Source organism: Antedon mediterranea, chromosome 4 (assembly GCF_964355755.1).
Source record: "Antedon mediterranea chromosome 4, ecAntMedi1.1, whole genome shotgun sequence".
In the NCBI taxonomy this organism is placed as follows: domain Eukaryota; kingdom Metazoa; phylum Echinodermata; class Crinoidea; order Comatulida; family Antedonidae; genus Antedon; species Antedon mediterranea.
The window spans coordinates 25,943,475-25,954,966 of record NC_092673.1 but is presented as its reverse complement, the minus strand read 5'-3'; the positions used below and the strand labels follow the sequence as shown (position 1 = coordinate 25,954,966).

General features: G+C 32.6%; 1 protein-coding gene across 1 annotated transcript; it reads right to left on the bottom strand.

Moving 5' to 3' along the window:
• Positions 1–5,871: 5,871 nt before the first annotated feature.
• Positions 5,872–9,985, bottom strand: LOC140047052 (N-acetylneuraminate-9-phosphate synthase-like). Its single transcript, XM_072091849.1, has 7 exons — positions 9,788–9,985; positions 9,270–9,485; positions 8,930–9,082; positions 8,589–8,690; positions 7,930–8,089; positions 7,343–7,449; positions 5,872–7,071 (listed from the first exon to the last, which is right to left on the bottom strand). The coding sequence occupies exons 1-7, from the start codon at positions 9,917–9,919 to the stop codon at positions 6,880–6,882; spliced, it is 1,062 nt and encodes a 353-aa protein (XP_071947950.1). The 5' UTR covers positions 9,920–9,985; the 3' UTR covers positions 5,872–6,879.
• Positions 9,986–11,492: the final 1,507 nt, after the last annotated feature.

The following is an 11,492-nucleotide window of genomic DNA, read 5'->3' as shown; positions in this document are numbered from 1 at the left end:
ATAACACGTTGTTGGGTACATTAATGCGGGTTGTAATAATGTATATATTCAATTAATGTTAATCAATGTGGAACCAACAAAGTGTCACCTTAATTTGGATGTCACCTAATAGGTTGGCCGTATTACAATCATGTTTAAACATTATATTGTATAAATTACAATTTCACTCTTTCTTGATTGCGCTTTGTTTGTTTCAATAAAATATGTCCCCTTCATATGGATGTCCCCTGAATAGGTTGACCGCGTTATAAACCGAAATTCATGCCCTTCTTCGTTTCACGAAAAAAGGAAAGGGATATCTCAAAGCTTCTTTGTATAAATCCTAGTCTGACTCTTTGGTCACAGTAGTTGAGTCGTATACACCGCAGGTGTGATATCACATGGTGAAGCACTCTTGATTCCATTCAATGATTGACTGTTAATAGGTGTCATTCAAACCCACATTGACACTGTTTATTTACTGCGGATTAATATCATAGGATTAGGTATGACACTCAATGTTGCGATGCCCTTTTTTTATTATGTTTTAGTGACTCGTTTTGGCGTCATTAAAAACCCACACATGAGATAATATACTTCTCGGGGGTCCCTCGTGCGTTTTACCATCAAATATTTTGTGATTTATGTGCGATTATACAGTCGCAAACAATTTAAGGATTTCTGTCTGTATGGAGGGTGCACATAATCACTTGTTATCTCCGTCGTATGTCTGCGAATTAATATTGATATCAATGATAAATGACATAAGAAGAAATAGAACTTGTTTTTTTCAACTCGCAGTAATCATCATCCACTGTAATGTAGGTAGGTAATAATAAACAATGTTTTCAAAGTTTCACCTTTTAGAAAAAGAAAGCCACTGTATTGTAAACAATATAACTATTAGGAATGTAGTCGTCGTAATATCAATATTGTTATTGTCTGCGTACGCTGGATAGGCCTACATAAGTATATAGGGAGGGTGTCTTTTCGTGAAAATGGGGCTATAATGTTTTGTATTTACAAGTTTCATTCATTCATTTATTCGTTTATTTCATAATGCAAAACACTTGATAAGTTGTTACCAATTAATTTTAAAGTATTAATATGCAAAGCCTGGAAAAGACCTAGTTAGAAGCAGTAGAGAGGGGCGGGTGGTTTAATCTTCATTTAATCGACACCATCCATTACATTATACAGTGGAACCATCCTTTCGGACACCCCTATTCAGTGGACACCCAATAAACCATCCATTCCTGTGTAATGTCACTGTGCAAGTTTGAATGTCACGGATATGATCTGAAACAATCAACACCACTTACAAACTAAATTGAATGTAAAATCATTATTACAATGTCGATGGTTGAAACTGTTCAGAAATAAAACTTTAATGTACGTTCAAACCTAAACTTGATATATATGCACTGACGCTAAGAATGATTTTCCACATGTAAAGCTGTAAAAGACGGACTTGCGGATTACAATAAATATTTAAAAAACAACTTGTGTTTTTGATAGAAGTCATCAATCGATCATAGCAAAAACTGACAGAATTCAAATGGTCAGTTTTACAAAAGTGCTTTCAGACAGGAGCAGATGCATTTAATGCTGTTATGGATGATTCGTCGTGAATATATTGCCATTGGTGAATAGCCTTGCGATTTGATTTCGACAGCAGGACAAGTTATTGCGTTCAATGAATGTTGTATACTAAGTGTAAGTCTAAGAAAAGCATTACATTTAAAAGTATTCATTCATCAACTTGTAACGTTTAATGTATTATAGATTTTAAATTTATTGCAACGATTATCTTCAGAAAAGTTTGTACTCTGGTTCTCCAGGTCAAAGTATTATTTTTTTACTGATGATGGTGAAAGTTGGCTACAACATATAGTGCGCTATATAAATTTGTATATTTATTATTGTATGTTAAATTAAAGAAAAACGATTACGCAGTATATTTCCACTTCTTTTTTCACTTGGTGTGCATTAACAGGGGTGTTCCAGGAGAGAGATGGCTATAGGCTATAACCATGGAGGTAGTACCACCGGATTTTGTAATGTGTTGAACTTTTAGGCCTAGGTAATTCAGATCATCGCATTCAATGATAACCCCGGCCCTGCATCACTTTGCACTCTCTGTACTGTATAATGATAGGGCCTTAACATTTTAAAATACGTTTATTATACAATTCTTTAAAATTATATAAAACGAAACGAATTTTCTTTTAGAAAGATAATACGGATAATTGATCGATTTATTTATAGTCAATTAATATTTTGATTGGAGCAAAACAAACATTTATCTACTCGGAACCACTTTAAACTCGGCGGACTAAAACAAAAGATATGTTCCTAAATTAATCATCATTGTGCAGTTTGGAGAGATTAGCCTCTTGTAGAATGAAGTGATTAATTATGATTATTTTCAGTGCGTTTCTTCAAAGCTCTACGAAAAGAAGTGAAACTATTGAATAATGTGTAGTTTGTTTCGGTAACAATAATCGTTAATACACACACGTGGTTATTTTTTATAAATGCCTGTACTCTTTGTGGTCATCATCATGCCACCATGAGCTTACCTTTTAGGCCTAGACACATTTGGGTTGAATATTTACTGAAGTTACATGCATTATTCTTCATGAAAAATGCATGTATTGAATTAGGCATGTAATTTAATATAATATATAATGCGGACAATAATAAATATCAATAGTTATATAATGCCGATTCATTTAGCCTGGTTTGAGCTGTATACTATTTTATTTTAATACAAACTTTTGTTGTAAACGCATAGAATATTTGCGTTATGTCATGTTTGTAGTAGTTCCCGAAACCTATATTCCTAAATTTGATTGGTTTAGAAATGCACGTAACGTATGTACATTGCATTATATAGGGCCACCTTATGCCTGTCCGGGGAGAACGTCCGGGGAGAGCCGAGCGTCTTATCGCTAGCCTCACAGTTAGCACTTCTTAATCTGCCAACTTCCCATACTATGCGACTCCCTCCCATTGGATTGGTGACCTAATTATTGAGGTAAGGTCAGACCTTATCATTCCTCCGTTATACGTTATGTTGTTAATATTATAACATAATAGACCTATATAGCGCGAATTGGAAAGATACGAGTCGATCGTGATTGGCCAAATTATTTGCGTTGCGCAAGCTTAACTTGCGGATGATACAGGCATGATACAGGCGCGCACATCAATGTACAGGTTCTACCAACAACAAAAAATAATTTGAAATGGAATTGAAAATTCTTGGAACTGATCATTTTGACAAGAAAGAAACAATAGCAAACTCGTGCACTACCTAGGGAGAATCCGGGTTACGAACTGATCTCAAGTTAATGTTTTAAGCGCAGAACATTACAGGAAAGAGCCAAACCAAACGTCAATCGAAATTTGACAGTCATTATTCCAATACTGAATCCATGTGTTGAAATGAAAGCACAGGTGTTTGTTCTGTCCAACTGCCTCCCTAACCCGGCTTAGCTCAGAAAACGGAAATGTGGCTTAGCTTACCTTGTTTACTAAAAAGTTAGGCCCCTGGTTAAGTATTGACTGCGATTATTTTAGCATGAACAATAATGTATTCTCTGTGTGTACTGTAGCCTAAATAGCTAGGCCAATGCGTATGTACGGTAGGTAGAGTAGAATAGTTTCATGTTGCTTCTAAACTTGCATTATGTACAGAGTACAGCTTAAATTTCGCCCTCAGGACGATTATTTTTTTGTCGGTTTGCGCGTGTATGGATCCATCGCGTCTTATTTGCGTTACGTCGTAGTGAGAACTAAGCGCCTGACATTTTCTAGGCATCAATCAATCAAATTAACATTTATTTCTCTTATAATTTCATAGTAAATAAAAATTAACAGTAAATATGATTAAAATAAGAGGGGCAACATTCCAAAAAAGCGAAGCTTGTATGAGGCAGCCTATAAAAACTGAAAAAGAAAACAGACAACACAAGAACCGGAAACAGGACAAAAACAGTAATGAAGACTTTTAGTTTCAGGGTACCGAAAAATGCTAAATATTAAAACTACAAATAAGTGAAAGGATAATTAAACATAACTGGATAAGAGGTGTCGTTCCAATTTAAAGTTTTGTGATTGTGAAAATTAAGATTTAAACTAAATAAATCATCAAAGTGTGATGGAAGGATCGAGTTCCAGCTTGATTTGTTTTAAATCGATACCAAAAAGTGTACAATTTGTCTTGCTATCGGTACCAATTGTTTCCAAATTTAATTGTCACAGCCTACCTTCATTACGTATGTAATGGTTGAATGACCTCTTTATAAAACTGTTACAAAATACAGCATTCGTAGTTGAATTAGTTTCTCCAACACGCTTGACAGATTGCTGTAAAGAACTTTGACGTTTTGTTCCTTCGAGAGAAGTAACCGTAATCGCAGAATACTTAGTGTTGTCTTAAATGACTTAAAGTGAAATTATGATGTATGATTTAGCCTTCATCTGGAAAATTGAAATTATAGTGAATACGCATAGCAATGCTCGTGGCGAGTATTTTGTTTCGTTATAATAGCCAAGTATTTAGAAAACAAATATTGACAAGTGAAATACAAATTTCGGCAGATTCCTGGAAGAAACAAACAAAAAAGTACAACGATCTTTCAAAAGCTTAGTTTTCTTTCGTTTTTCATAAATTGTTTTAATGTACATCGCTTTGTAAATTCCAAATTATAAAAAAAATGTATATTTCTATAAAGATCTTTTTAACACTATCACAATTCAAATTCTTCTTAATCAATGCTAGGCTAAATGGATCAACATAATTATTTCATGTTTTATTATCTGGACGCAAAAATAAATTTAAATCATAAATATTTTATACTTTTGTTAGTTGAGTATAACATGTGCAGGTACCTAACAATCTGTCTGTACCGCACATCCATATGGGCAGTACCGTTACTAACTGTACCGACCAGGAAAGCAACACGAACGTGTAAAAAAAAGTTTTCTAACTAAAGAGGGCGGCAAACTAAAACTACTTTATGTCATAGTATACAAATAATGAATGTTTATGAGTGCAATGGTACAAATAATGGCACGAGGTGAATGATGAAAGGTTATATCAACGAGGCAAAGCCGAGTTGATATAACCTTTCATCATTCACCAAGTGCCATTATTTGTACCATTACACGAATACAAAACATTCATTATTTGTTTTATATAACATCTAGACGTTTTTTTTTCGTACACAAAAATGTTTCAAAAAGTACTATTTAACGATCGTTGAATAGTGCGTACTATTGCACGCCATGTGACCCACATTCGTCCAATCAAATGACAGGAATTTATATAGGTGTTATATAATATACAAATAATAAATGTTTATGAGTGTAATGGTACAAATAATTGCAAGAGATGAATGATGAATGGTTATTAATATATCAACGAGGCGACATCCGATTTGATATTTAACCTTTCATCATTCAGCAAATGCCATTATTTGTACCATTACACGAATATAAAACATCATTATTTGTTTTATATAACATTTATTTCATTTTTTCATTTATTTTTTACTCATAAATATAAATTATAAACATTGTAACATACAAATAATACTTTTATCAAGGGAAGGGCTAAAAAATAGTTAAAACTAATCAAGTTCAGCCCCTAAACATTGAAATATAAATAGCTATATAAATAAATTAGGGCTACCTGTCTAAAAAATTCAATATACATAAAACACACTTTCTCTCAAATATACAGTAGAATTCTCTTATAAAATAAATAAATATCCTAAAGAAACAAATATTATGTTTTCATTTCTTTTTTAAATTTGCTTTTCGAAAAACCACATATTGCGCCCTCGAAACATTTAAGTGTTTTATTTTTCTAAAACGATTTAGAATTTCCTTGTTATACTGTATTACATTTTAATACAATTTTTTAAATAGTTTTCTTGACGATCTTTCTGCTACCAAGCTTCCAATTATGTTTCTCAAGATCTGGTTGATATTTCATATGTATGTAGCCGTAGTAAAATGCAGAGGTATATATTATATAGTGTTTGACTAAAGCTTGCCATTTCTTTCTTTTTATGGCTGATTTTTTCCTTATGTTTACCCATATTCCGTTATAGTTCTTATCAGTAGTCACTAGGTATCTGTGACATTACTTCATACTTTTATCATTGTTAATCTCTTAGTACGGTTTTAGGATTCGCATGACAATCGACACAATATTTAGAATTAATATCCAATTTTAAATTAGTTAGAATAAGAAAATAGGTTGTTCACAGACCAAAGATTGAATATATAAATGACTAACTTTTGTATGCAATAATTTATTTACTTTTTGAGAATCTTAATGACAATTTAAAAAAATGAATTCATGATCAAAAGCTCTGGAAATAATTATAATCGTCTCTACAAAGTTTCAAAATAAAAAGTTACATAAAAAACTCTGTGAGCCTTTACTTGTATTATTGTATCAGCAACAATAAGCTGCTCACATAATTCATCACTGTAAAACCAGTGTAAAATATAATAATTTTATGATAATAAACTATGATTATATTTCATAAATTCTATGATATAGTTGCTTCATTGGAAAGAGGAAAATTTCAATAAAAATTATCCATAACCTGATGTTTTTTTTCTTTTAGATAACTACTCTTTGATGAGATAAATTCAAAAGTATATATATAAATCCTAAGTATTGTACACCTTCTATACCATAACAAGATCATCTGTTCAGTTTATACATTGTTGTAAGTATACCCTTCTTTTACTAAAACAATTAAAAATTAAAAAAAAAAAAAAAAAAAATTATGAGTTTATTAATAATTCAGAAACTGATTTTGGCTCAAGGTGGGTCCAGAATATAATTGTAGGACAACATATTTATTTATTATTCTACTCATTTACTAAATCTTCCAGGTTGATACTCTCATCGTATTCGATCGTTCTTTTGGATCTCTTTCCTAAAAGTTCACTTCGGTTCTCCGGCGCATGTCCTTTGGGAATGGCCACCTTGACACCCAAGTGCTCCTCCGAGATGATTGTTCCGGCTGGTATATCCTTTGCTGCAACAACACTTTTCCCCAACTAATAAAATAAAAAACACAATAATGGTGAGGTTGTTAATTTATATGATTCAGGTAAAACAAAACTTTCTTGGACTACGATATCTTTGCTTATAAGCATCCTTTAGTAATGAGATGCAATCTATGGTTTAGGAGGTAGGATTCCAGGCTATTGAACTGAAGATATGGGCTTGAATCCTGACCAAGGTTTGCACAACATACAATATTTTGCTAATGCTGATTTAATATTTTATTATGTGATTATATTAGGCCGATTTTCCACAAAAACTTACTTTGTTGTATGTGGGCAGTTCGCATTCTCTCATCTCCTTCACAAGTGACCCAAACGAACGTTCTACAATTCGGATTTGTTTGATGAGGTCAGTCAACTCATCCGGTTCTAAAAAAAAGTTTAAATATTTGTTCAATTTACTTTATTATTTATATTTATTCTTCTACATTACTTACTATATTATTATTATTATTATTATATTATTATTATTATTATTAATAATAAAACATGTGCGAGTGAGTGGCCTAGCAGGGAAGACAGTGGAACTGTAATTACGTAGCCATAACATCGGCAAGGGTTCGAGGCTCACTTGCTCCATGGTTTTGGTGGTAGAATGAGTCTTCTCGGATAAGCATAGGATATAAACTGTAGATCCAGTGTACACATCTAGCTCATATGCACTTTAAAGAACCTGGTACATCTTTCGAAAACGAATGGTGGTAACCCCGGTGTACAGCCACTGAACATAACAATTCAATTCAACCATGTGCGACTATACTGTACTCAAATGGGTATAGGAAGATGATGATGAAAAATGCTCGACAATGTAGATAAACAAATCACCATGGCGTGACGTAAGATAGTTACCTAGAGAGGCTTCGTGATCATTTCCCTTCCATGATTTGTCCATCGTTATGTGTCTCTCTACAACCTTTGCACCCATGGCAACAGCTGCAATTGTTATGGTCATACCACTTTCATGACCTGAATAGCCGACAGGAATGTCTGGAAATTCTTTACGATAAACCTATTACACAAGAAAATTTGCATTTGATAAAGTTGTACTATAATGTGTGAATGCTTTTTGAAATTCTATTGTAGTGTCTGTATGTATTCTGTGAAAAAGCAACACAATGAATAAAAATCCTGAAATGTTGAATTTAAGAAATAGCAAAATAAATGTGTTTTGCTACACCAACATTTGCAATAACATGGCTAGTAGAATTTAAGAAGTTATTATGTATCTTTAAATTAGTTTATTCTGGAGAAACACCTTTGTTTTATTTAAGCTCTACAGTATATACTTGTTCTTATGTAAAAGGGTCAGGCTACAAAAAATCGAAGCTACAGCTTTTTTATGCAGGATCCCTGTTTTCAGTTGTACTGTAATTATGATGTACTGTAATTGATGACTAAATAAATGTGGAATAAATGAAATAAATGAAATGAGTTTGCACCATTGTGAAATTAAAACTGCATTACTAGTGTATAATAATATTTGAAATATAATATTAAATTGTTCATACATCCATTGTTCGCAGATGTACATCTTCGGGAGCCAAAGGGTAAGCACTGGTACATTGAAGAAAACAGAAGTTTTCGTTGAAAGGTTTTACGGTTTTGTATACCTGAAAAAAAAAGATAGCATATAATATGTGAAATTATGTTAATATTACACTTGCAGTTGAACATCTAATAGGGGTGTCTCCTGAAAAGGGGACACAGTAGCTGTAGTGTTAAATCATTGTATTTGTTTGTTTCACAATTGTCCCCTTAATAAGAATGTCTCATGAATAGAGGATGGATGTAGTGTTTAAACTTACTCTTCCCTCTTACTATTGGTATTCCATTATTTAGTTATAATTACTTTTTTCATAGTCTCAAGTGTTTGCATTCCTGATGATATGATCATTGGACGGCCCATCTTAGCTGACTTAGCAAGGAATTTTAAATTATTCGTATCTCCAGAACCGATCTTGAAAAATGGTACATTAAGCTCATCGAGGAATTCTTGTGCAGCCTTTTAAAAAAAAGAAAATATTATTTTTTAATATAAAGAGGACAGGGTTGGCCAATTGTATATAGTACAGTTTCAATGGATTTTGTGTACTCCATAGGTTTAAATTAATTGATTAAAATTAAAATATAAAAAAATATTGAATTTCATTATTTTTCCTAATATCATAAATTTGGTATGTATATATTACTTCATCCATGCCAGATGCTGTAAAAAATATTCCAAGCTCTTCCGCATATGCCTTCAATTGCCTGTACTGGTCATGGCTGAACTCCAAGAACCGTTTGTGTTCCCCATAAGTTTTGCCCCAGGAATGTTTAGAAGTGTATGGTTTAGCTAATGCTGCCTTGTTGAATTTAAAGTCCAACTCGCTTTTCTGGAACTTGGCACAGTCTGCTCCTGCTTCCTGGAATAAAATTGAGATAAAAATAATGAATAAAATTGAGATAAAAATAATGAATAAAATTGAGATAAAAATAATGAATATAATTTATCAAATTGATAATTAATATAATTTGTTTCAGATTTTAATTAAATACATTAGCAAATATGACTGTCACTGTTTTAGATTAGCCTACTACTTCTAGCTAAGCTAGGCGTAGTAAAGACCGGGCAACTTATATACAGTATATCACCACCGGGAGCCGGCGGTGTTTTGAGTGCCAATTATCTCATGGACAGAGGAGAGCAGAGAGAGGTGGTGCCTACCTTTGCGACTTTGATTAACTGTTTTGCAATTTCAATATCACCTTGGTGATTCTGGCCAATTTCTGCAATAATAAAACAAGGATTATCACCACCAATTTTACGACCAGGTGCTAACTCAAATTCAAGAGGCATTTTTATTATTTAGTTTATAAAACCGGTGGTGCGTTGGGTTGGTTTGGCGACGTGGTGGTAAATGTAGTGCTGAACCGCAGTCAGTGTATGTTTTAATAATAACCAGGTATATAAAATATACCAAATTGGCTAGTAGAGAATTCTCAACTATTACCGCAGTACGCCTGTACGACGAAGCCTACCGGTATAATGGGATAGGCTGATTTCCTTGTTAACTTAAGGGGTCATTTAATTACTGAATTATGATTGGTAGTAAAGGAAATTTACTGGAATCCTATTGGATGGTAAGGTGGTAGTAGGACCATGTCCATCCCATTGCAGTAATAAAGTTGAGCCACCTGCGACCATTACAATGCCCTACCATGCTAATGTAGGAGTGGGGAAATGTTATGCTTACTACTGTTTCTTTTAATAATTTAGTACAATTAATAAGAATAAAGAATACACTTAACAATAGGGCCTATACAACAAATAACATTAATGTACGATGTAGTTTAACACTGTTCTCAACTATAATCATTTTGGTATACTTGAGCACAGTGATAAAGAATAGGATAAACTTAACAATATACAACAAATAACATTAATGTATGATTCCGTTTAACACTGTTCTCAACTATAGTAATTTTGGTATACTTGAGCACAGTGATAAAGAATAGGATAAACTTAACAATATACAACAAATAACATTAATGTACGATCCCGTTTACCACTGTTCTCAACTATAGTCGTTTGGTATACTTGACCACAGTGATAAAGAATAGGATAAACTTAACAATATACAACAAAAAACATTAATGTACGATCCCGTTTAACACTGTTCTCAACTATAGTCATTTTGGTATACTTGAGCACAGTGATAAAGAATAGGATAAACTTAAAAATATACAACAAATAACATTAATGTATGATCCCGTTTAACACTGTTCTCAACTATAGTCATTTTGGTATACTTGAGCACAGTGATAAAGAATAGGATAAACTTAACAATATACAACAAATAACATTAATGTATGATCCCGTTTAACACTGTTCTCGACTATAGTCATTTTGGTATATACTTGAGCACAGTGATAAAGAATAGGATAAACTTAAAAATGTACAACAAAAAACATTAATGTACGATCCAGTTTAACACTGTTCTCAACTATAGTCATTTTGGTATACTTGAGAACAGTGATAAAAAATAGGATAAACTTAACAATATACAACAAATAACATTAATGTACGATCCAGTTTAACACTGTTCTCAACTATAGTCATTTTGGTATACTTGAGCACAGTGATAAAGAATAGGATAAACTTAACAATATACAACAAATAGCATTAATGTACGATCCAGTTTAACACTGTTCTCAACTATAGTCATTTTGGTATACTTGAGCACAGTGATAAAGAATAGGATAAACTTAACAATATACAACAAATAGCATTAATGTACAATCCAGTTTAACACTGTTCTCAACTATAGTCATTTTGGTATACTTGAGCACAGTGATAAAGAATAGGATAAACTTAATAATATACAACAAATAACATTAATGTACGATCCCGTTTACCACTGTTCTCAACT

Excerpts from the sequence above, each read along its gene's own strand:
- LOC140047052 (XM_072091849.1), bottom strand. The coding sequence starts at position 9,919 with ATGCCTCTTGAATTTGAGTTAGCACCTGGTCGTAAAATTGGTGGTGAT. Across the intron at positions 9,486-9,787 it reads AGTTAATCAAAGTCGCAAAG|GAAGCAGGAGCAGACTGTGC; the intron begins GTAGGCACCACC and ends ATTTTATTCCAG. Across the intron at positions 8,090-8,588 it reads TACATCTGCGAACAATGGAT|GTTTATCGTAAAGAATTTCC; the intron begins GTATGAACAATT and ends CTTGTGTAATAG.